This window comes from Lepus europaeus, chromosome 3 (genome assembly GCF_033115175.1).
Source record: "Lepus europaeus isolate LE1 chromosome 3, mLepTim1.pri, whole genome shotgun sequence".
NCBI classification, from domain to species: Eukaryota; Metazoa; Chordata; class Mammalia; order Lagomorpha; family Leporidae; genus Lepus; species Lepus europaeus.
The window spans coordinates 105905437-105928580 of record NC_084829.1 but is presented as its reverse complement, the minus strand read 5'-3'; the positions used below and the strand labels follow the sequence as shown (position 1 = coordinate 105928580).

The 23144-nt window shown below is 44.9% G+C and overlaps 1 protein-coding gene across 1 annotated transcript in view; it reads left to right on the top strand.

Annotated features, from left to right (window-relative positions):
• The first annotated feature begins 1989 nt into the window (after positions 1-1989).
• Positions 1990-23144, top strand: part of SEC63 (SEC63 homolog, protein translocation regulator) — an 86847-nt gene continuing 65692 nt past the window's right edge. Inside the window, exon 1 of the mRNA XM_062186577.1 lies at positions 1990-2194. Within this exon, the coding sequence (XP_062042561.1) occupies positions 2071-2194 (124 nt within the window). The 5' untranslated portion in view covers positions 1990-2070. The remainder of the gene's footprint in view (positions 2195-23144) is intronic.

The window sequence follows — 23144 nt, the reverse complement described above, 5'->3', positions numbered from 1 at the left end:
ATTAAAATACATATTTACAGAAACAAATACACATGAGACTAAAATACCCTTTAATATGTGGTGTTAGACTAGGGTGAAATATGTTTGTAGTTCTGCTTTCTTCATATCCATTTACTATTCTGAACTATTTCCCTAAAAAATCTTTTAGGGAAAACTTTGAGGATAAAAGGTATTTATACTTTTGAATACAGAAGATCCATTTTCAAATCTGTAATATGCTTTGAAAAAAATCTTATTTTAGATTGTTCTGGAGTTTAGCAAACTAATGCGATTTGTTCAAATTGTTGCATGGGTAAGCTTGGTCACTCTCATGCGTGATCTGCAGACGGCACCAAATAGATGAGGGAAGCCAGAAGCGGAGTGTTTATCATCGATAATGGATATTGCCACAAGGTTATAAAACTCACCTATTATCTTTACGCAAAAGCGGAGTAGAACATAATTGGAACCAGTTCAACATTATTAAAACCTGGGCAGTCTTAACAACAGGTTGAACACAAACAAAAGGAACTTCAGGGTCCCACTGGCTTGAGTGGAGCCGAGCTGGCCAAGAACTGCTCATGCCGGGCACGTCGCAAGGCCCCGCGGCCGCAAGGTGCGCTGGCTTGGCAGCCCAGCTTGCTTGCTGGTCACGGTGTCCTTGGTCACTGTCCCCCTCCAGTGGAGTCTTCGGAAACTTCCCACAGCAAAGGGAACGCAGGGAAAACGACTTGGAGAAATGTTCCCTCCGAGCGGGTGGGTGGGAAGTGCGAAAGGGACGACAGAAGGCGGGCGAACGGAATGTTAGGAAGAACAGCCTTGGTCACCACACTGGCCCTGGACAGAGGACGGGCCACCGACCCCGGGCACACGGAAAGCCACTTCGCCCCTCAGGGGAGGCTTCAGAAATGCGGCCTGACCTGGGGTCCTCCAGGTTACGTCATCTTCCTTTGAGAGGCGTTTTCACTACGATTTCCTGGAATCCTCACCACCACCCTTCAGGCCCCCCAGAGGGGCGGGCGAGGCGAGGGGTCGCGGAGAGAGGGGCCCTCGCCCCGCCCCGCCCCCCCGGCTCCCCAGAGCGCCCCCCGCCCGCCGCCTGCAGGGGCACGCGACGCGGAGCTCAAGGGCACCGGCTTTGTGGCGTCAGAGCCATCGGGGTTGGAATCCCCAGACCTTCTGTGCCTGGTGCGTTGACCTTGGGCAAATCTCTGCGGGCATCCGTTTTCCTCATCTGTTAGGGGCAGCGACGCTTGGCTTTGTCCCCGGGGGTTTTCCTGAGGCGTAAGAGATAGAAAGCAGTAAAGGTCTGAGCCTGGCGCCTGGGCGGCGGAGAGCGCTCCTGAGCTGGAAGCTACAGATGTCAGCCGCGCCGGGGCGCGTCTGCAAGGGGGCGTGGCGTAGGCAGCGGTCTTTTAATAGCAAACATTATCTTGCAAAAAAAAGCCCACAGCAGCAACTCCCTCCTCCAGCCCCAAGTTTCCAACTTGTGGGGGCTGCAGGAGGGGATCACAACTACCAGGGCAACTGAAACGCGAGAGGCCGGGACGGGTAGGGACGCCCCAGAGCGGGAGGCGAGGAAGCCTCGCTCTGCTCCTGGGGGAGCGCCCGTGTCCGCCCGCTCCGCCGGGAAGCCTTCGCGGGGACCCCACGGGCAGGAATCCGGGCTCCGGCCCGGGGCGCGGGGAAAGGAAGCGGTGGAAAGAGGGGCGGGCCTCTGGGCTAGGGGCGGGGCCTCAGGGGCGGGCCTACAAGGGCTTGGGGGCGGGGCTAAGGGAGGCCCTCGAAGAGTTCCACCGCTGCGCGCGCCACGTCTCCCTTAGTGAGCGTTTGGGTGACAGGCCCGGAGGAGGGAAAAACAGAGCGGGGCGGGAACTAGCTCCTCTCGCGAGAGCTGGCGACGGCAGCAGCGGCGACGGCGTGTCCGTGAGAGTAGCGTGGGGGCGGGGAGGAGAGGCGGTGGCGGCGGCGGCGGCGGCGGCGGCGTCCGAGCTGCGCCACACGGGGCCGGAGCGCCGGGAGCCGGAGCGCCGAGCGGGGTCGTGGCGGCGGCGGCGGCGGTGGTGAGAAGAGCGAGGAGGAGGGGGTGCCATGGCGGGGCAGCAGTTCCAGTACGATGACAGCGGGAACACCTTCTTCTACTTCCTCACCTCCTTCGTGGGGCTCATCGTGATCCCAGCCACCTACTACCTCTGGCCCCGAGACCAGAACGCCGGTGAGTGCTGCCGGCACCTGCCTGCGGTCCCGCGCAGGCCCCGCCGCTCCCTCTGGGCCCCGCCGCTCCCGCCTGCCTGCCCCGGCCGGGCCCGGCCCGGCCCAGCCCAGCCCTCGGCGTCCGGGGTGGCACGGGCCGCGCGGTCCGGCCTCGGCGTCCCGGCGTCCGCCGCCGGCAGGACCCGGGCTCGGCGGCGCTGGCCTCGGTGCCTTCCCACCCCGCTTCATTGTCCTCCTCGAGAGTTCGCCTCGCACCCTCTCCCCATTGTTCTGGACGCTCGTTGCAGCCGCTTCCTGCCTCTTTGTGTTCTTGCCTCTGCTTTTATGGGTTCGCCTGCTTTTTTTTTTTCATGAAGGGAGCGGGATGGGATGGGATGGGATGGGGAGGTGCGAGGAGTTGGCGAAGGAGGAAGCCAGGCGTGCAGGCACACAACTCTGAGCCCGCACCCTCCCCCGTTCGCCTGCCGCAGCTGACGGTACAGATGTTTCGAGGCACCTTGCGAGCTGGGTGGCATGTTTAGGACTCTCAACTGAGCTCACCAGCCGCCCACCCCCGTCACTTCCTCCCGTGGCTTTTTCATTTATTCACTCAGACTGTGGGAGTTGGAAGCGATGCCTTTATTATTCCTCCTAGCCACCCCCCCCCCCCAAAAAAAAAAAAAAAAAAAAACCAAACCAACCAGGCGTTTGTGTCTCTCCTTTTCTTTGGAGTTTCCTGTTTATGACGGGGAAAGTGCAAGTGTGTGGGATTAAGACTCCTGTAAGTCATAGGTAGTTGTGCAGTGCTGGATCCGTTTGCTTTTAGTTCTGAATCTTTTTGCGACGAACACTATCGTATTAGAACACAGGATAATAGAGGTTCTTTAAAAGTCATTTTTCTGTTGGAGTAATGTTTCGATTCCATTTGTTGTCCTCTGCGAGGACATGTTGACAGATGATGTTCTTAAAGTCGATGGAACAGCAGGAGTCTGCATGGGTTATTTATGGTAGCGTTAACAGTGACTGCTTGGATTTTAACATTAACATTTAGAGAGAGCTTTCCTGTTACAAGAGGTATGCTAACTTAAATATCTTAAGTTGGGTGTGGTGGAAGTCTAGGTTGTCTAGGTTACTTATTGTACTTTGGGGAAATTGCTAATAGGAAAACATTGGATCAACTCAGAGCTTGTTATACATTAAGACTGACTTAAAGCCTTGTAAAATTCTAAAGTTACGCATAATAGAACCAAAACACTGTGAGTTTAGGATAAAGAGCAACTAAGGACTCCATGTTTTGGAACGTTTGACAGTTTAAATAGGTAGTCAGTGCAACACTCTGCCCTAGTTACCAGTGTTGAGTGTTCTCATTCAGTGGGTAGTTTACCAAATGTGGATTTTGGACTGTTGTCTTGTTTTTTTTTCTAGGTGCATTTGGATTGTGTGGGTTCTTTGGACAATGGATGTGTCTAAGTGATTAATGCTAAGTACTGTACGGGTTTATCTGTAAAACCTTGGCCAATCTGGTATTTCAAGGTAGAAGGGCCCACTTGTGGGTATGGTATTTTTACTTGTCACCCATTTGTACATGCAGTTGGCTGTGTAGAAGACAAAAGAGTATCAGCAGGGTAGGTAGGTTTTGTTACAGTGTGGTTGGAGAAGCTGCTCTGATTTCAGAAATTAGTCACCACTAACTGAATTTCTGAAATTTGAAAGCCTTTTCCATAGTGACTTTTACCGTATAAAATTTGCCTGATGACACAGGCAAGTCGTTCTTGAACCTCTTTAATGCATAGGTGGTCTTTAGACAAATGGTGGCAGTTTAGGTGGAGGGAATTGACGGCTTGTAAGTCATGAGCTTCAAATGTAACTTTATTTAATCCTTTAAAAAATGTAGTGTGGTATAGCTACGATGATTAACCCAGTTTTACAGATGAGGAAATTGGAGGTTGGGGGGCCTAAGTAACCTTTCTCTGTGGTGGGGTCTGGTTAGAACATTGGTCTGCTTAGCTGCAAAGCTCTGTGTCTGCATACCGCTGGGTAGAAAACTGGGTGAACTATGGGTGTTGATTTGCCCCTTCTGTATATCCATTTGCCTTAGTAAACATATGCACGTGTTGATGTGCTTGTTTGGTCTTGCCCCAAATTTCATTATTAAAATTAATGTGGACACTTATGTACTCTTGATCATGATGAAAATTGTTGGGCATCACTTGGACTTTTATCATGGATTTACCATAATAACTTGTTTCTTTAAAATTACAATGGGATTAAAAGGATGTTTTCATCATAGTGAATACTCCCCACTCCCAAGCCTAGTTACAGTATCTTGAATATCCAGCAGAAATCTTGAATTACAGGTTCATACAAAGCTTTGTAAAAGAGTTTTTTCAGATGTTTGCAACAAAATAATTTGTTGACTTTACTGATGGGGGTTACTTAATCTTTTTTTTTGCGGAGGAAATTTATTTTATTTGAAAGGCAGAGTTAGAGATCTGCCATCCCATCCACTGGTTCAGTCCCCAAATGGCTAGCTGCTATGGTCAGGGTTGCGCCAGGTGGAAGCCGGGAGCCGGGAGCCAGGAGGTTCATTGGGGGTCTCTGCCTTGGGTGCATGGGCCCAAGTATTCGTGCCATCTTCCACTATTTTCCCAGGCACATTAACGGGGAGCTGGATAGGAAGTGGAACTGCCGGGACTCAGGCAACCATATGGGATGCCAGCACTGCAGGTGGTGACTTAACCCACTGCTCTACAATGCTGGCCCCTGCTTGATCTTTATTCATCTTACTTAAAAAAGTCATGTTTTGCTTTTAGAATATTAATTTATTTGGTTATTGGTGCTTTTTAAATTTTTTTTTTGACAGAGTTAGGGAGAGAGAGAGACAGAGAGAAAGGTCTTCCTTTTCCGTTGGTTCACCCCCCAAATGGCCTCTGTGGCCGGCGCACTGCACTGATCCGAAGCCAGGAGCCAGGTGCTTCTCCTGGTCTCCCATGCGGGTGCAGGGCCCAAGCTCTTGGGCCATCTTCCACTGCCTTCCCAGGCCACAGCAGAGAGCTGGACTGGAAGAGGAGCAACCGGGACAGAATCCGGCGCCCTAACCGGGACTAGAACCCAGGGTGCTGGCTGCGTAGGCGGAGGATTAGCCTAGTGAGCCACGCCGGCCTTATTGGTGGTTTTTGAGACCTTCCAGGCCATGCCAGGGTATAAACACTGTTAATCTTTCTGAAATCCAGAAGTCTGCCCTCAAGTTTCTGAATAGAGGCTGTGGACCTGTAGTAGGGTGTCTGAGTAACACTGTAACATATTTTAATATTTGCTTTTAAAGATTATCTAGTATTCCTGTGAAGCTCTTACATAGCTAAATAAAAAAAATAAAGGCATGAGTTTGAATTTCAGAGTTCTTCTGACAGTCTTGAGTTTTCAGGGATATTTTCTGCATGAAAGTATGAAAAGATTTTCTTTGTTGACAGTCACACAACCTTAAATTTTGGTTTAAGCAATCTTTAAGTTTTTTTTTTTTTAAATGACATTAGGGATTTTGATTGTCACAGTTGGTGGTTGTTTCAGGATGACTCTTAGAATTGTTGGGTTCTTAAGTGAACCAGGAGGCATACTGCCATTTCAAAGATTGTAAGAACTAGCATTTGGAAAGCAGATTTAGCTTGGTTAGTGATTGCATATTTGACCTGTGAATTGAACTGATGCTGTTGTCTAAAGCGTTATGAATGGAATCCTTTTGCTTTGATTTTTGTTTGATTTGCTGGGCTGTTGGTACTGTGATAATATCCCTTTTAGTCATGAAGGGCCTTACACTCTTGGGTGTTTGCAAATTGGCTGAATGAAATCACAAAATACTTTTTAGACAGTTACAAACAAAATTTTTATATGAAGAAATAATAATATGAAGGGTTTCAATTTCCCAAGAATGATGATTCTCAGCTGTGTCTCTTTGTTAGTGTCACTTGGGGAGCTTTTAAAAACACTTCTGCCCATCTGCAGTTATTCTGATTTAATTGATCTGGAGTGGGTGCTGCAAATTCATATTTTAAATGGTCCCTATATGATCCTAAGTTGTAGTTGTGTTTCAGAATTGATGTTTAGAAGAGAATTTCCTTAGGATAGTCTTTTGCTATAGTTGTCATTTGGAGGGTAGTAAGTTTGTTTTGGTATGTTCTTTTTGCTTAGGAAAAAAATTAAAAAAAACTAAAGTCTTAGCTTTTTTGTTTTACAGAGCTAGAAAGTGCTTATTATAGAATAGCACTGTAAAGTTATAATAGTTGGAAACCAAATATTTTTGAAAAAACAACTTTAATAATACAGGTTCACAACTAATGTATCAAAGTCACCTATTAATGGCTTCCAAAGTATTTAACATTGTGCTGTGATTGGAGCCTTAGGTATTTTGGATATCCTTAAATTCTGAAATAATTTCACGTAGTTACCTTAGCCACTACCTAACTTTGGTGTTACTTTTAATATTGTCCTTTTATATGGCTGCCCGCTTTGTTCTGTCTTGACAGTGTTAACTATTGTCTTGCATAGTACTTTTTACAAGTGTTCTTAATGTTTATATGTAATTTCAATCTGACCATTATTGTTATAAGTACATAATTTTGTCTATTACATTTTAAACATTGTTCTCATTGTTTATACCAGATTCGCATTGGTATATTTGGCAAGAGAAAATAACTGATTGCTTGTAATTATTCATAGAATTTCAGATAATCAAAAAATGCTTTTCATTCTATAGGTTAAAGGTTATAGGTTTTTTGAATTGAGGTAAAATAAATCATGACATTTTCCTGGGTTTTGTTTATTTTTTGACTCCTTGCCCTTGCCCTCGGGGCTCCATCTTACTTTTTCAAAACTTGACCTTACTCCCTTTTTTACTTTTTCAACATTGGTTGGTTTTGAAACATTGCTCTGTCACTTACTTACTCTCATTTTAGGAAAGTTACTTGATTTTTGTACATTTCAGTGTACTCTTCTGTCAGACAGTAATCTGTTTCATATTAAAGTGAGGATTGAAAAAAGGATTAAATGAGATGTAGAATGTTTAGAACAATGTCTGACATATAGCAATGCTGTTATCTTCTACTTCTGGTTGCATGGACTTTCTCAAATAGTTTGGTTTGGTACTAAAGTGCATTTGTTTTTTTCGTTGAAAGGATAATGAAACTTTGAAAATACATTTATTCATTACTTGCTTCCTCTCAAACAGTTCATAAGTGAATTGGCTCTGTGGCTTGGGAGTGTGAGCGGGAGCCCACTTTTGGTGCTTAATAATATAGTAATAAGAAAACCCTTAATTTGAAAAGGTAGAAATTTTGGTTTTTGAGTCTCATTTTAGTCCTCATTTAGTTATCTCTGAACTTTCAGCCTCATTTTCTAAAGGTAATAATACCAACTCAAGAAGTGATTATAAGAAGCAAAGGAAGAAATGCATAAAGACATGCTGGCAGAACTTACTGCACTGTAGGCGTTCCTTCATTTACAATTATTTATAGAGTATTAACTTTATGCTAGATGCTGCTTTTAGGTGATGGGTCACTTTTTTTATATATGTATGTTAAGAGTGACAACTATTTTACATTAGTTTTTTTTTAAAGATTTATTTTTATTTGAAAGTCAGAGTTACACAGAGAGAGGAGAGGCAGAGAGAGAGGTCCTCCATCCACTGGTTCACTCCCCACCTGGCCGCAATGGCTGGAGCTGCACCTATCCGAAGCCAGGAGCCAGGAGCTTCCTCTGGGTCTCCCATGAGGGTGCAGGGGCCCAAGAACTTGGGCCATCCTCCACTGCTCTCCCAGGCCACAGCAGAGAGCCCCATCGGAAGTGGAGCAACTGGATCTCAAACTGGCGCCCACATAGGATGCTGGCGCCTCAGGCCAGGGTGTTAACCTGCTGTGCCACAGCACCACTTTATTTATTTATTTTTTTGAAAGTTTGTTTATTTGAAAGGCAGAATGCGAAAGTGAGAGCAAAAGAGAGAGACAGACAGAAAGACACACTGATCTTTGATTCTTTGGTTTACTCTGCAACCACCAACAGCAGGACTGGGGCCAGGCTCAAGAAAGCAGCCAGTTCAGGTCTTCCACATGAGTACCAGGGACTCAAGTACTTGAGCCACCATGGGCTGCCTCCCAGGGTACACATTAGCCTGAAGTTGGATCAGAATTGGAGTCTGGACTTGATTGCAGGCACTCTGATAATGGATCAGATTTTTAAGTGAGTGTAATTTTTTTCTTAAATTGCATATTAATGCAGAAAAGCACAGAATAAAAACTGCTTATAATGCTTTCGCCCAAATCAATACAAGACAGTTAACATTTTGGTGTGTACATCCCTTTTTTATTCCTGTGGGGAATAAAAGTTTTTTTTTTTTTTTTTTTTTTGACAGGCAGAGTGGATAGTGAGAGAGAGAGAGAGAGAGAGAAAGGTCTTCCTTTTTGCCATTGGTTCACCCTCCAATGGCCGCTGCGGCCGGCACATCGCACTGATCGAAGGCAGGAGCCAGGTGCTTCTCCTGGTCTCCCATGCAGGTGCAGGGCCCAAGGACTTGGGCCATCCTCACTGCACTCCCTGGCCACAGCAGAGAGCTGGCCTGGAAGAGGGGCAACCGGGATAGAATCCAGCTCCCCAGCCGGGACTAGAACCTGGTGTGCCGGCACCGCAAGGTGGAGGATTAGCCTGTTGAGCCACGGCGCCGGCCAGATTTTTTTTTTAAAGATCTATTTTATTTATTTGAAAGAGTTACAGAAAGAGGTAGACAGAGAAAGAGAGAGAGGGAAGGAGAGAGAGAGAGAGAGAGAGGTCTTCCATCTGCTGGCTCACTTCCCAGATGGCTGCAATGACCAGAGCTGAGCCTATCTGAAGCCAGGAGCTTACTTCTGGTCTCCCACATGAGTGGCCAAGAACCTGGGCCATCCTCTGCTGCTTTCCCAAGTGCATTAACATGAAGCTGGATTGGAAGTGGAGCAGGCTGGAGCTTTAACCTGCTGCACCGCAGTGCGAGCTGTGGGGATGATTTTTTTTTTTTAATTAAAAATTTTTTTAAATTTAGTAAATATAAATTTCCAAAGTACAGTTTATGGATTACATTGGCTCCCCCCCCCCATAACTTCCCTCCCACTTGCACCCCTCCCATCTCCCATTCCCTCTCCCATTCCATTCACATCAAGATTAATTTTCAATTATCTTTATATATATATATATATATACAGAAGATCGATTTAGTATATATTAAGTAAAGATTTCATCAGTTTGCACCCACACTGAAGCACAAAGTGTAAAAATACTGTTTCAGTACTAGTTATAGCATTACTTCACATTGGACAACATATTAAGGACAGATCCCATATGGGACGTAAGTACACAGTGACTCCTGTTGTTGACTCAACAATTTGACGCTCTTGTTTATGGCGTCAGTAATCTCCCTAGGCTCTAGTTATGAGTTGCCAAGACTGTGGAAGCCGTTTGGATTTGCCAACTTCAATCTTATTCCGACAGGGTTATAGTCAAAGTGGAAGTTCTCTCCTCCCTTCAGAGAAAGGTACCTCCTTCTTTGATGGCCCCGTTCTTTCCACTGGGATCTCACTCACAGAGATCTTTCATTTAGGTTTTTTTTTTTTTTTTTTTTTTTTTTTTTGACAGAGTGTCTTGGCTTTCCATGCCTAAAATACTCTCATGGGCTCTTGAGCCAGATCCAAATGCCTTAAGGGCTGATTCTGAGGCCAGAGTGCTGTTTAGGACATCTGCCATTCTATGAGTCTGCTGTGTCTCCCGCTTCCCATGTTGGATCGTTCTCTCCCTTTTTGATTCTATCAGTATTAGCAGACACTAGGCTTGTTTGTGTGATCCTTTTGACTCTTAGACCTATCAGTGTGATCAATTGTGAACTGAAGTTGATCACTTGGACTAGTGAGATGGCATTGGTACATGCCACCTTGATGGGCTTGTGTTGGAATCCCCTGGCACGTTTCTAACTCCACCATTTGGGGCAAGTCCAATTGAGCATGTCCCAAACTGTACATCTCCTCCCTCTCTTATTCCCATTCTTATATTTAACAGGGATCACTTTTCAGTTAAAAATTTAAACACCTAAGAATAATTGTGTGTTAATTACAGAGTTCAACCAATAGTACTAGGACAAAAAAAAAAAAAAACTAAAATGGATAAAGTATTACATTGTACATCAACAGTCAGGACAAGAGCTGATCAAGTCACTGTTTCTCATAGTGTCCATTTCACTTCAACAAGTTTCCTGTGGGGATGATTTTAATGAAAGTGTTTTTATAGCTATGAATTTCTCCCTTAGCACTGACTTTGTCATGTCCCATAAATTTTGGTATGTTGTGTTCTGGTTTTCATTCTTCTCTGAAAATTTTCTGATTTCTCTTGTAGTTTCTTTGGTCTATTAAGAAAGTATTATTTAATTTCTATGTTTTGGTGAATTTTACTTTCTATAACAACTTGCTTCTATTAATTTTTTTCAAGATTTACTTATGTATTTGAAATGTAGAGAGACAGACAGACAGATAATCTTCTATCCACTGGTTCACTCTCTGAATGGCCATAAGAGTCAAGACTGTACCTTGCAGAAGCCAGGAGCCAAGAGCTTCCTCTGGATCTCCCATGTGGGTGGCAGGGGTCCTAGTACTTGGGCCATCTTCTGCCTTAGAGGTACCTTAGCCGGGAATTGGATTGGAAGCGGAGCAGCCGGCACTTGAACCAGTGCTCCAATGTGGGGTCCAGCATTGCAGGCAGTGGCTTAAACAGTTGCGCCACAACCCTGTCCCCTCACTCACCTTTTTCTTCTGCCTACTCAAATGCCTTTGTATCCCTCTTGTGAAGTTTTCATTTTAGTTATTGTGCTTTTCAGCTCCAGAATTTTTTTTTTTTTGGTTTCTTTTTAGATTTTTTGACTATTGAAATTTCCATTTTGCTCATATATAATTTTCTTGACATGTTTCATGACTTCCTTTATTCTTTGCACATCTTTTCTTTTTCCTTTTTTTTTTTTTTTTTTTTTTTTTTTTGACAGGCAGAGTGGACAGTGAGAGAGAGAGAGACAGAGAGAAAGGTCTTCCTTTTGCGGTTGGTTCACCCTCCAATGGCCGCCGCGGTAGGCGCGCTGCGGCCAGCGCACCACGCTGATCCTGTGGCAGGAGCCAGGTGCTTCTCCTGGTCTCCCATGGGGTGCAGGGCCCAAGGACTTGGGCCATCCTCCACTGCACTCCCGGGCCACAGCAGAGAGCTGGCCTGGACGAGGGGCAACCGGGACAGGATCGGTGCCCCGACCGGGACTAGAACCCGGTGTGCCAGCGCCGCAAGGTGGAGGATTAGCCTAGTGAGCCGCGGCGCCGGCCTGCACATCTTTTCTTAAAGTCTTTGGTAGATCTGCTGATTTGAGTTTGTAATTTTTAAGATTTATTTATTTTGAAAGAGAGAGAGAGCGCTAAAGTGAAAGAGCTATCTTCCCTCTGCTGGTTCTCTCCCCAGATTGCTGCATTGTCCAGTGCTGGGCCAAGCCAAAGCCAGGAGCTTCATCTGTGTTTCCCACATGGGTGGCAGGGGCCCAAATGCTTGGGCCGTCCTTTACTGCTTTCCTCAAGCCATTAGCAGTGAGCTGGATTGGAACTGGGACACAAACCGGTACCAATATGTGATACAAGTGGCAGCTTAACCTCACTACAAAACAATGCTGGCCCCAGATTTATTTCTGTTGATGTGTTTTTTCCTTGAATGGACCATAGTTAATTTTTTTTTTTTTTTTGGACAGGCAGAGTGGACAGTGAGAGAGAGAGACAGAGAGAAAGGTCTTCCTTTGCCGTTGGTTCACCCTCCAATGGCCGCTGTGGCCGGCGCACCGCGCTGATCCGAAGGCAGGAGCCAGGTGCTTCTCCTGGTCTCCCACGGGTGCAGGGCCCAAGCACTTGGGCCATCCTCCACTGCACTCCCTGGCCGCAGCAGAGAGCTGGCCTGGAAGAGGGGCAGCCCGGACAGAATCCGGCGCCCCGACCTGGACTAGAACCCGGTGTGCCGGTGCCGCAAGGCGGAGGATTAGCCTGTTGAGCCACGGCGCCGGCAATCACCATAGTTAATTTTTAAAAGCAGATTTATTTATTTGAAAGGCAGAGTCACAGAGAGAGAAAGAGATCCTCCATCTGCTGTTCCACTGCCCAAATGGCCACAGTGGTTGGATTTAGGCTGTTCCAGAGCCAGGAGCCTGGAGCTTCCTCCAAGTTTCTCACATGGGTACAGAGGCCCAAGCACTCGGGCCATCCTCTGCTGCTTTCCCAGGCACACTAGCAGGGAGGTAGATCTGAAGTGGAGCAGCCAGGACTTGAACCAGCACCCACATAGGATGCTGGCACCTTAGGCAGCTTCACCCACTACACCACAGCACTGGCCACCATAGTTAACTATTTCTTTGTATGCCTTATGATTTTATGGTTATTGAAAACTGGACATTTGAATCTAATAATGTGATAACTGTGGGCCGGTGTCTCGGCTCAATAGGCTAATCCTCTGCCTGCGGCGCCGGCACCCCAGGTTCTAGTCCCAGTTGGGGTGCTGGATTCTGTCCCGGTTGCTCCTCTTCCAGGCCAGCTCTCTGCTGTGGCCTGGGAGTGCTGTGGAGGATGGCCCAAGTCCTTGGGCCCTGCACCCACATGGGAAACCGGGAGAAGCACCTGGCTCCCGGCTTCCGATCAGCGCGGTGCGCCAGCTGTAGCGGCCATTGGAGGGTGAACCAACAGCAAAGGAAGACCTTTCTCTCTGTCTCTCTCTCTCACTGTCCACTCTGCTTGTCAAAAAAAAAAAAAAAAAAAAAAAAAAGTGATAAGTCTGCGAATCTTCTCCAGACTTTGCTTTTTTTGTTATTGTATTTAATTGTAGGCCTTGTCTGTGCAAAGGATCAGCCTGAGATGTAAACTTAAGGTCTCAAGTCTTGGGCCTGGCATTGTGGCGCAGCATGTTAAACTGCCACTTGTGATGTCAGCATCCCATATGATTGCCAGTTCCAGTCCTGGCTGCTGCACTTCAATCCAGCTTCCTGTTAATGTACCTGAGAAAGTGGTGTAAGATGGCCCAAATACCTGGGCCCCTGCACATGGGAGACCCAGATGGAGTTCCAGTGGAAGATCTCTCGCTCTTGCTCTCGCTCTCTTCCTCCCTCCTTTCGTCCCTCCCTCTCTCGCTCTCCCTGTGGTGGGTTAATCTGCCACCTGCTATGTTGGCATCCCATATGGGCACCAGTTCGAGTCCTGCCTGCTCCACTTCTGATCCAGCTCCTTGCTAATGTGTCAAGGAAATCAACAAAGGATGGCCCAAATGCTTGGGCTCCTGCCACCCATGTGAGAGACCCAAAAGAAGCTCCTGACTCCTGTTGTGGTCATTTAGGGAGTGAACCAGCAGGTGGAAGATCTCCCTATCTCTTCCTCTCTCTCTGTAACTCTGCTTGTCAAATAAATAAATTAAAAAAAAGGCAAAAACACCTCTGTCATTCTGCCTTTCAAATACATAAATAAATCTTTTTTTAAAAGGTCTCAGTTCTTTTCTGAATGTGAGCCTTTCCCTTTGTATATGCATTCATTTTCTTATTCCCCCCAATATATGTGGTTGGTTTTGAATGCCCTACTCTTTAATGTGTAGCTCCCGAAAGGGAAAAAGAGAATAGTAAAGGGGCAGAGGTAAAGGTGCCACCTTTTAAATTCCTTGGAAGTCACGTCGGCTGGAGGAGGAGGGACAGTCAAAATGACCACGTGCCTCTGTATCTTTTTGTGATCAGAGCACAGATCCTTTTTAAAAATTATTTTTATTTTTTTATTTGACAGGTAGAGTTATAGATAATGAGAGAGAGACAGAGAGGAAGGTCTTCCTCCTGTTGGTTCACTCCCCAAATGCTGCTGCGCTGATCCAGAGCCAGGAGCCAGGTGCTTCTTCTTGGTCTCTCGTGCGGGTGCAGGGGCCCAAGCACCTGGGCCATTCTCCACTGCCCTCCCGTGCCACAACAGAGAGCTGGCCTGGAAGAGGAGCAACCGGGACTAGTACCCGGTTTCCCATATGGGATGCTGGCGCCGCAGGTGGAGGATTAACCAAGTGAGCCACGGCGCTGGCCCCAAAAGCACAGATCCTTAATATTTAGAGAATAAGGTCCTTTTTCCCCACACTTGCTATTGTAAGCTGCTCCAGGAATATTTGCCCAGCTTTCTGCCAGAGAGCTGGGAATGGCGAGAGGTACTGTGCTAAGAGCAGAAACCAACAGAAATAAATCACAACTTATGTCAAGCCTTTCCTTTGAAAGTTAAAAGCCTTCAGTAGACTTCAGGGTTGGATGCCGGCATTGTGATGCAGTGGGTTAAGCTACTGTCTGTGGTACTGGCATCTATTCTGAGTGTTGGTTTTGAGTTCTGGGATCCAACTCCCTGCTAATGCACCTGGAAAGCAGCAGAAGATGGCCCAAGTGTTTGGGGCCCTCCACCCACCTGGGAGTCCTGGGGCAAGTTCCTGGCTCCTGGCTTTGGCCTTGTTGTGGTGGTCATTTGGGGAATGAACCAGTGGATGGAAGTGCATGCGTGCTGTCTCTTTCAAATAAATAAATGGATATTTAAAACAATAGATTCCTGAGTTCTATAGCAGTTTCATAGGACAGATTCCTGTATTCCCTACTCCACCTTCTTCTGGGATGACTAGACCTAGTCTTTTGTGGAGGAATGCTCTTCCTCCCCCTCCAGGCTCAACTGCCATTTATTGGATGCTCACTAACCTTGAGGTGGGGAGGGATCCTTATACTCAAAACAGCACTTGAGCTGGCTTCCTGTATTACCTCAATTCTAGTTTTGAGAAAGTCGAGCTCTAGAGGAGGTAATCGATTTACCTAAAGCAGTATCGCTGTTGGGGAAGACTGGTTGTTGGACTTAGATTTGTCTTACACCAAAACTTCTCTTGTTAGCCACCACTGTGTTCTGGCTCCTGTAAATAAACAAATATAACACAGTATAACAATTTAAAATGGCAAGTGGAAAGTGCTATGGGAGTCAGTGATTCTGTTTATTTGGGAAAGTGTTCATGTACATGAGGTGATTTAAGGTAGATTTTAAAGATAAGTGGGAGAAGACCCTTCCAGAAGTAGGTGAAAGCTTGTGCAAAAGCGCGAAGATAGGCAGTACATGGTAAAGATGTGAATGGGATTGACCCTTAGGACTAAGCCAGCTGTTTAAAGAAGTTTATACTTCATCATAAAAGTCATTTAGTAAACAATACAGGTTTCTAAGTAGGATAATATCATGGTCAGCTTTTCTTTTGTGGAGTTCTGTGTGCAGGCTGGGTAGGGAGAAACTAAATGTAGGGGAATCCATTTCAGAGGCTTGTTCTGTTGAGACCTCAGCTTGTAGAGGGAGGATCAGATTAGAAGGAAAATTCTAAGATAGCTTGGGCTCTTTGTGGAATATAAGTACTGGGGCAGAGCGAGTGAGAGAGTGGAGTGCAGATTTTGAATTGTCATTCATTTTCATCTTTTTTGGTGCTTTGTTTTTTTTTTTTTTTTGCATTTCTTTTATTACTATTATAATTTCTCCATATGTTTGCTTACTAGATATGTTATGCTTTTTTTTTTTTAAGATTATTTATTTATGTGAGAGAGTTTCAGAGAGAGAGAGAGGGAGGGACAGAGGGACAGAAAGAGAAACAGATCTTTCATGTACTGGTTCACTCCTCAAATAGCCATAAAGGCTTGTGGCTGGGCCAACCAAAACCAGGAGCCTAGAACTCTACCCAGGTCTCCCACGTGGGTATCCAGGGCCCAAGTAAGTACTCTGGCCATCTTCTGCTTTCCCAGGTGCATTAGGGAGCTGGATGGGAAGTGGAGGAGCTGAATTTCAACTGGTGCTCATATGGGATACTGGTGTTGCAGGTTGGCAGCTAATCCACTTTGCCACAACATTGGCCCTAAATTACGTGTTTATATCCTTTTCTAATGGGAATGGAGATTCCCAAATTATATTGTGGGGATGGAGAACCCTGGTTGGACTGGGAAAAACCCCCAGCTAGACTTAGTCCAGGTTCTTGTCTTCTCATGTGTAAGAATAAACTGGGAGATGTAGGTAGAGGTGAATAGAAGAGCAGGATTTATTGAAAGGCAGAAAGATAATACGCACTCAGACATAAGTGCAGGCAGCCTGAAGAGCAATGGCCAGGGCTGGGCCAGGCCATGGCGGGAGCCTGAAACTCCATCTCAGTCTCCCACATGTATGGCAGGGGCTCAAATACTTGGGCCATCTTCTGCCCTCCCAGGTGCATTAGCAGGGAACTGGACTGGAAGCAGAACAACTAGGATGCCAGTGTTGCTGTTGGTGGCTTGATCCGCTGCAACACAAACCGGCCCCTTTATTTATTTCTACCCCTTAAAAGCTAATTGGTAATTGAACAGTTTTGGGCTTAAGGATGGAGGATGACATTTATTTATTTATTTATGTTTAATAGTATGATTGATTATCTTATCTCTTACTGAGTAGGAGACTGGCATTGTAGTTGAGCAGGTTAAGCTGGTTCTTGGGACACACCTCAGAGCACTGGTTTGAGTCCCAGCTGCTCTGCTTCCATTCCAGCTTCTGCCAATGTGCCTGGGAAGGCAGGGGAAGATGACCCATGAACTTGGGCCCCTGCCACACATATAGGAGATCGGGATGGAGTTCCTGGCTCCTGGTTTCTACCTGGTCTACCGCTGGCTCTTGTGACCTTCTGGGAGTAAACCAGAAGGTAGAAGGTTGATCTTTCTGTGTCTCTTCCCCTTTGTCTCTCTCTCTCTCTGCTTTTCAAATAAATCTTTTTTAAAAAAGAAAAGTGTAACCCAGATTACATATAAAAAAAAATTGTTTGAAAAAATGAGTTTCAGCTTTGTGTTCCAAGTAGTGTATTTTTATGAATGTTCACATGTAGGGGTGCATGGTATTGCTAAGACTTTAGTTCTTCAAGGAATATTAGAGATTAAGAAAAGTTTGAGTTATTATCTTAAAAAAACCCATTCCCTCTGTGTTCTGTCTTGACAGAGAAGGATATCAGACATGTATATAGGCACTTACATCCCACACAGAGGAAACCAGCTGGGAACTTGGTGGCAGAAAGAATAATAGTACTACATTTAGAATTTATAGGTGTGGTGACAAACAAGGATTAGTAACTATATTATGTAAATTTGATTTTATTTAAAGGTCATGTTGCATAGCTGCTTGGTCTTAGGAGAACCTAAGAAATAAAAAAGGTTTATTTTCATTTTTTCAGGTGTTTATTCCTTTTTTTTTTTTTTTTTTAATTTGACAGGTAGAGTTATAGACAGTGAGAGAGTGAGACAGAGAAAGGTCTTCCTTCCATTGGTTCACTCTCCAAATGGCTGCGACAGATGGCGCCTCGCCAGTCCAAAGCCAGGAGCTGGGTGCTTCCTCCTGGTCTCCCATGTGGGTGCAGGGGCCCAAGCACTTGGGCCATCCTCCACTGCCCTCCTGGTCCACAGCAGAGACTGGAAGAGGAGCAACCAGGACTAGAACCCTGCGCCCATATGGGATGCCAATGCCACAGGCGGAGGATTAACCCCTCAGGTGTTTATTCCTTTAGTCATACCTTTTATTCAGACACAAAGGTCATTACAAATATATCCATATTCTTGGATTTCCTTTTAAAAATGTTTCTTATTACCAGATTTTATTGATGAGAAATGTTGCTATACCATGTCATCATTGCATTCGTTTTTTTTTTCTCCAAAGATTTGTTTATTTGAAAGGTAGAGTTACAGAAACAGAGAAAGAGATTTTCCATTTGTGGTTCACCCCCAAATGACTGCAGTGCCAGAACTAGACTGGGCCAGGTCATGAGGGTGCAAGGGCCCGAGTATCTGGGCCATCCTCTGCTGCCTTCTCAGGTGCATTAACAGGGAGTTGGATTGGAAATGGAGAACAGTCAGTGCTCAAACCAGCACTCATATTGGATGTCGGCATCACAAGTGGCCGCTTAACTCCCTATGCCACAACGCCAGCCCCACCACTGCATTCTTGAAAGGTCTAGTTAGTTAATTCTCTTAAAAAGATGTTTCTTACATCTTGGAATTGTGTGTCAGTAAGGATGAAGGAGTTTTCTTGTGTCTGTTATAAATCTCTTCTGCTTTAGATTTCGTTTGTATATTTAAATCTGGTACTTAGCATTCACTGTACGAGGTACAGCAGGTGATACAAGTTGAATGCAATATAAATATAGCTGGGGCCAGCGCTGTGGTGTAGTGGGTTAAGCCTCCGCCTGCAGTGCCGACATCCCACGTGGGCGCTGGTTCAAGATCCAGCTCTCTGCTGTGGCCTGGGAAAGCAATGGAAGATGGCTTGGTTCCTTTGGCCCCTGCAACCGTTTGGGAGACCTGGAAGAAGATCCTGGCTCCTGGCTTTGGATCGGTGCAGCTCCTGCAGTTGCAGCCAGTTGGGGAGTGAACCAGTGGATGGAACACCTCTCTCTTTCTGCCTCTCCTTCTGTCTCTCTAACTCTGACTTTCAAATAAATAAATAAATCTTTAAAAAAAAAATATAGTCTTGTTGTAATGTGGGTAGGGTATGGAGGATTAGGATTAGACAAATCCATGAATTATATACAGAATCAGAAAAAAACATGCAAGAGAAGTAAAAACAAGTGCTGTGGAAATTAGTTGGATAAATATTTGTACCTAATTGGGATAATAATGGGGATCTAGACATTAGGAAAGGTTTTGTAGTATAAGTGGATTTAGGCTTTAGGATGAGGAAAGATTTTAATGAGTAGAATTGTGGGGGTGGAGGACAGAGGATAGTGCAAAGAGCCTGAGTGGAAGTGTAGAGACGAGGAAGCATGTAATATGTTCAAGGCATTGATTGAGTCAGTTGGAGCCAGGGTTCATAGGGTGAAAAAAATGTGAGAAAGGCCAAAAAAGCAGAGTTAAACCACAAAGAACCTTTTGTTTCTAAGAATCTTAGATTTGTTCTTTTGTGTCTGACATTTCACTTAGCATAATTTCAGCGTTCAGTCACATTGTAGCGTGTATCAAAACTTTATTCTTTTTATGGCCCAGTAACATTCCATTGTTGGATCCACCACATTTTGTTTATCTGTTGATGAACATTTGGGCTGTTGCCCTTCAGCTGTTTTGAATAATGCTGCAGTGAGCATTAGCATACAGTATCTGTTTGAATCCTTCATGGCAATTCTTTTGAGCATGTTTTTAGGACTGGAATTGTTGGGTCTCATGGTAATTCTGTTTAGCTTGTTGAGGAACTCCCAAACTATTTCCCACAGTGGCTGCACCTTTTATACTCTTAGCAGCAGTGTATGAGGGTTCCAGTTTCCACATATCATCAATATGTATTTTCTATAAAAAAATTGTAACTTTCCTACTAGATTTGAAATGGTTTCATTATGGTTTGTGGTTATTGACCATTTGTTGAAGTTCTTGGGGGAAATTTCTATTCAAATCTGTTGTCTGTTTTAAAAAGAATTAAAAAAAAATTAAAATGTATTTGAGTGGCAGAGACAGAGACAGACAGAGCTCCCTTTAGTTAGTGAGCTCCCCAAATGCCCACAGTGGCCAGAAGTGGGCCAGGCTAAATCTAGGAACCAGGAACTCAATTCAGGTCTCCCAGGTGGGTGGTAGGAAACCAACTTCTTGAGCCTGATCTGTCTTCCAGGAAGTTGGAATCAGGAACCAGAGCTGAGAATTGAATTCAGGCATTCCACGATGGCTGAGATGTCTTAATTGGCATCTTAACTTCTAGAGCAAACATCCACTCCATTTGCCTGTTTTTTGATTGGGTGGTTTATCTTTTTCTTGCTGACTTATAGGAATTCTTTATGTATTCTTGCTATGAATCCCTTACTAGATATATGATTTGCAAATATTTTCTCCCATTCTATGAATTGCTTTTTTACTTTCTTGATAATGTCCTTTGAACTAAAAGCCAAAAGTATTTAATACTGCTGAAATTAAATTTACCTTTCTTTTGTTGCTTATGCTTTTGGTGTCATATCTCTGAATCTGTTGCCAACTCTTAAGTAAATGGAAATTTATCCTCATGGTGTGTTCTAAGAGATTTATGGTTTTAACTGTTATATTTAGGTATTTGATCTACTTTGAGCTAATTTTTGTATAAGATACAATGAGGGAGGGGTCCAAATTCATTGTTTTCGGTTTGCAAACCAGCACTACTGAAGAGTGTTCTTTCCCCATGTAGTGGCTTTGTATTTTTGTCTGAAATCAGCTTGCCATAGATGTATAGATAGAATATGGGGTAACTTGCTGAGCATAGTAGTGAGGGCCTCATAATAGAATTCCTCAAGACTGAATTCTTGACTTCTCCATCTACACTTAACTGCTTTGGTGATCATTGCAGTCTAAAAGCTTTTAGCTGTTGTCTCTGAGGGTACTTAAAAGATTGGAAAAATGGAATTCAAAGATGTTTATTTTAGTGCAAGAATATTTGAAATTGATGTGTTTTTTTCATAATGTGCCTTTTCTTGGAACTTTTTGAAGACCACTTATATGATGAGGACTTCGAAATTTCTATTTCCAGTCTAGACCTCCTTCCTTGAACTATGGCTTGTGTATTGGTGCCTAATCCACATTCGCATTTGGACATCTGGTCTTTCTTAATCTTGATGGGCACAAAATTGACATTTCTTTCCTTTCACCTCCCAGTCCTGACCGAAAGAGTATAGCTTAGTAACAACTCTTTTCAGGCAAAAAGCCTTGGGATTTTCCTTCCTTCCTTCCTTCCTTCCTTCCTTCCTTCCTTCCTTCCTTTCTTTCTTTCTTTCTTTCTTTCTTTCTTTCTTTCTTTCTTTCTTTCTTTCTTTTTTGAAGATTTATTTTATTTTATTTGAAAGAGTTACAAAGAGAGATAGAGACAAAGAGAGAGGTCTTCCACCCGCTGGTTCACTCCCCAAATGGCCACAGTGGTCAGAGCTGTGCCGATCTAAAGGCAGGAGCCAGGAGCTTCTGGTCTCCTACGTGGGTACAGGAGCCCAAGGACTTGTGCCATCTTCTACTGCTTTCCCAAGCCACAGCAGAGAGCTGGATTGGAAGAGGAGCAGCTGGGACTAGAACCGGCACCCATATGGGAGGCCGGCACTTCAGGCCAGGGCTTTAACCCGCTGTACCACAGTGCCAGCCCCTTGTAATTTTTCTTGACTCATACTTTTCTTACAGACTGTTGGCTTTACCTTTAAAATACTATATTCAGCGGCTGGTGTTGTGGCACAGAGGGTGAAGTCACTTCTTGTGACAGCGGCATCCCATATCCAAGGTTTTCCATATCAGGCACTCAACTTCTGCCTGATCCAGCTTCCTGCTAATGTGCCTGAGGAGACAGTGGACGATGGCCCAGGTACTTGGTCTCTCACCTATACGGGAGACCAGGATGGGGTTCTTGGCTATTGGCCTCAGTCTGGCCCAGCGCTGGCTGTGTAGTCATCTGGGGAGTGAAGCAGCAGATGGAAGATCTCTGTCTCCCTCCTCCCAGTCACTCTGCCTTGTATACAAACTAATAAATCCTAGAAAAACATACTACATCTGGTCTGTTTTTCATCACTCCACTACCAGTTACTATCTGGTTTATTGACAGCCACACCAGCCTCTGTTGGAGTTAACTAAGTAGAGGTAATAGAGGTACATGCCTTCCCTCAGACCCTCAAAGTGTTGTTTTTCCTGTTTTTATCCACCCAAGGTTCTTTGACACACTCGCTCTTCAAAGAGAGCTGGGCAGGGTTTTTATTGGGTTGGGGAGGTTGAGGCAGCGTCCTCTAGGTTTTTGACTTACCCCCTGGGCACAGTTTGCCATTTGCTCAGTGGTTTGTGCAGGTCCTGTTGTACCTCTTGCACATGACACGACCAAAATGGCAGTGTCGCTTACTATTGCCTCCCCAGGAAGGTCACGTCAGTCACATTGGGCTCTCCTGGGCGTGTGTGCTAGGTCGGGAAGATCTCTGTCAGGGCAGAGGGGGCCTTACTGTCAAGGCTTAGGAGCTTCTTATTCCCAATTGGCTGGGTGTTGGGTGGGGCAGCCCATGGATGCAGTTGGGCAAATGGATACATGGTTGGGTTGGCAGAATTTTGATTTTGTGAATTAAGTGCTGTTTCTATCCTGTCTCACCTTTGCCTGGAGTGATTTTCCTCCAGATAGCCAAATTACCTCCTCCATCTCCATTGTCTTTATCCAAATACAGTTTCTCAGTGATGCCGTCCTTAAATATCATGTTAAAAATGTGAAATTTCTATGCAATTTACTCATTTAATTTATTGCTGTTTCTTCTACTGGAATACTTTATGGTCTATGAGAGTAGGGGTTTTTGTTTTGTTTTCTGCTGTGCTCTTAGTTCCAGAAAAGTCTGATACATAGTAGGTACAAAGTGTATGTTGAATAAAGGAGTCTGTCATTCTCTACAAATATTTACAAATAGTGACTATGATATTCCAGGCACATGGAAAGAAAGAGGGGCAGTCATTTATGGTTGAGATACAGTCTTTCCCCTTAAGAGCCTGAGTGCAGAGGAGTCAAAATTGACTTTACTATTCCTGCTGAAGAATGGTGGTGTCGTGTGCAAACTGCAGCGCATGTGCAGTTAGCCCCTGTGACTGCATCTAGAGTCAGCCAACTGCAGGCTGAACATAGATGCACAGAAATGGCGTACAGACTTTTTGATTGTCATTATTCCCTAGACAACACAGTATAACAACTATTTATATAGCATTTACATTATATCAGGTATTATAAGTAATCTAGGGATGGTTTAAAGTATACGTGAGAGGGTGAGTATTGTGACGTAGCAGGTTAAGCCACTGTCTGCAATGCTGGCATCCCAAACGGGTAGAAGATCTCTCTCTCTCTCTCTGTCTCTGTCTCTCCCTCTCTTTCTCTGTAACTCTGCCTTCCAAATAAATATATTTTTTTAAAGGTTTATTTATTTAT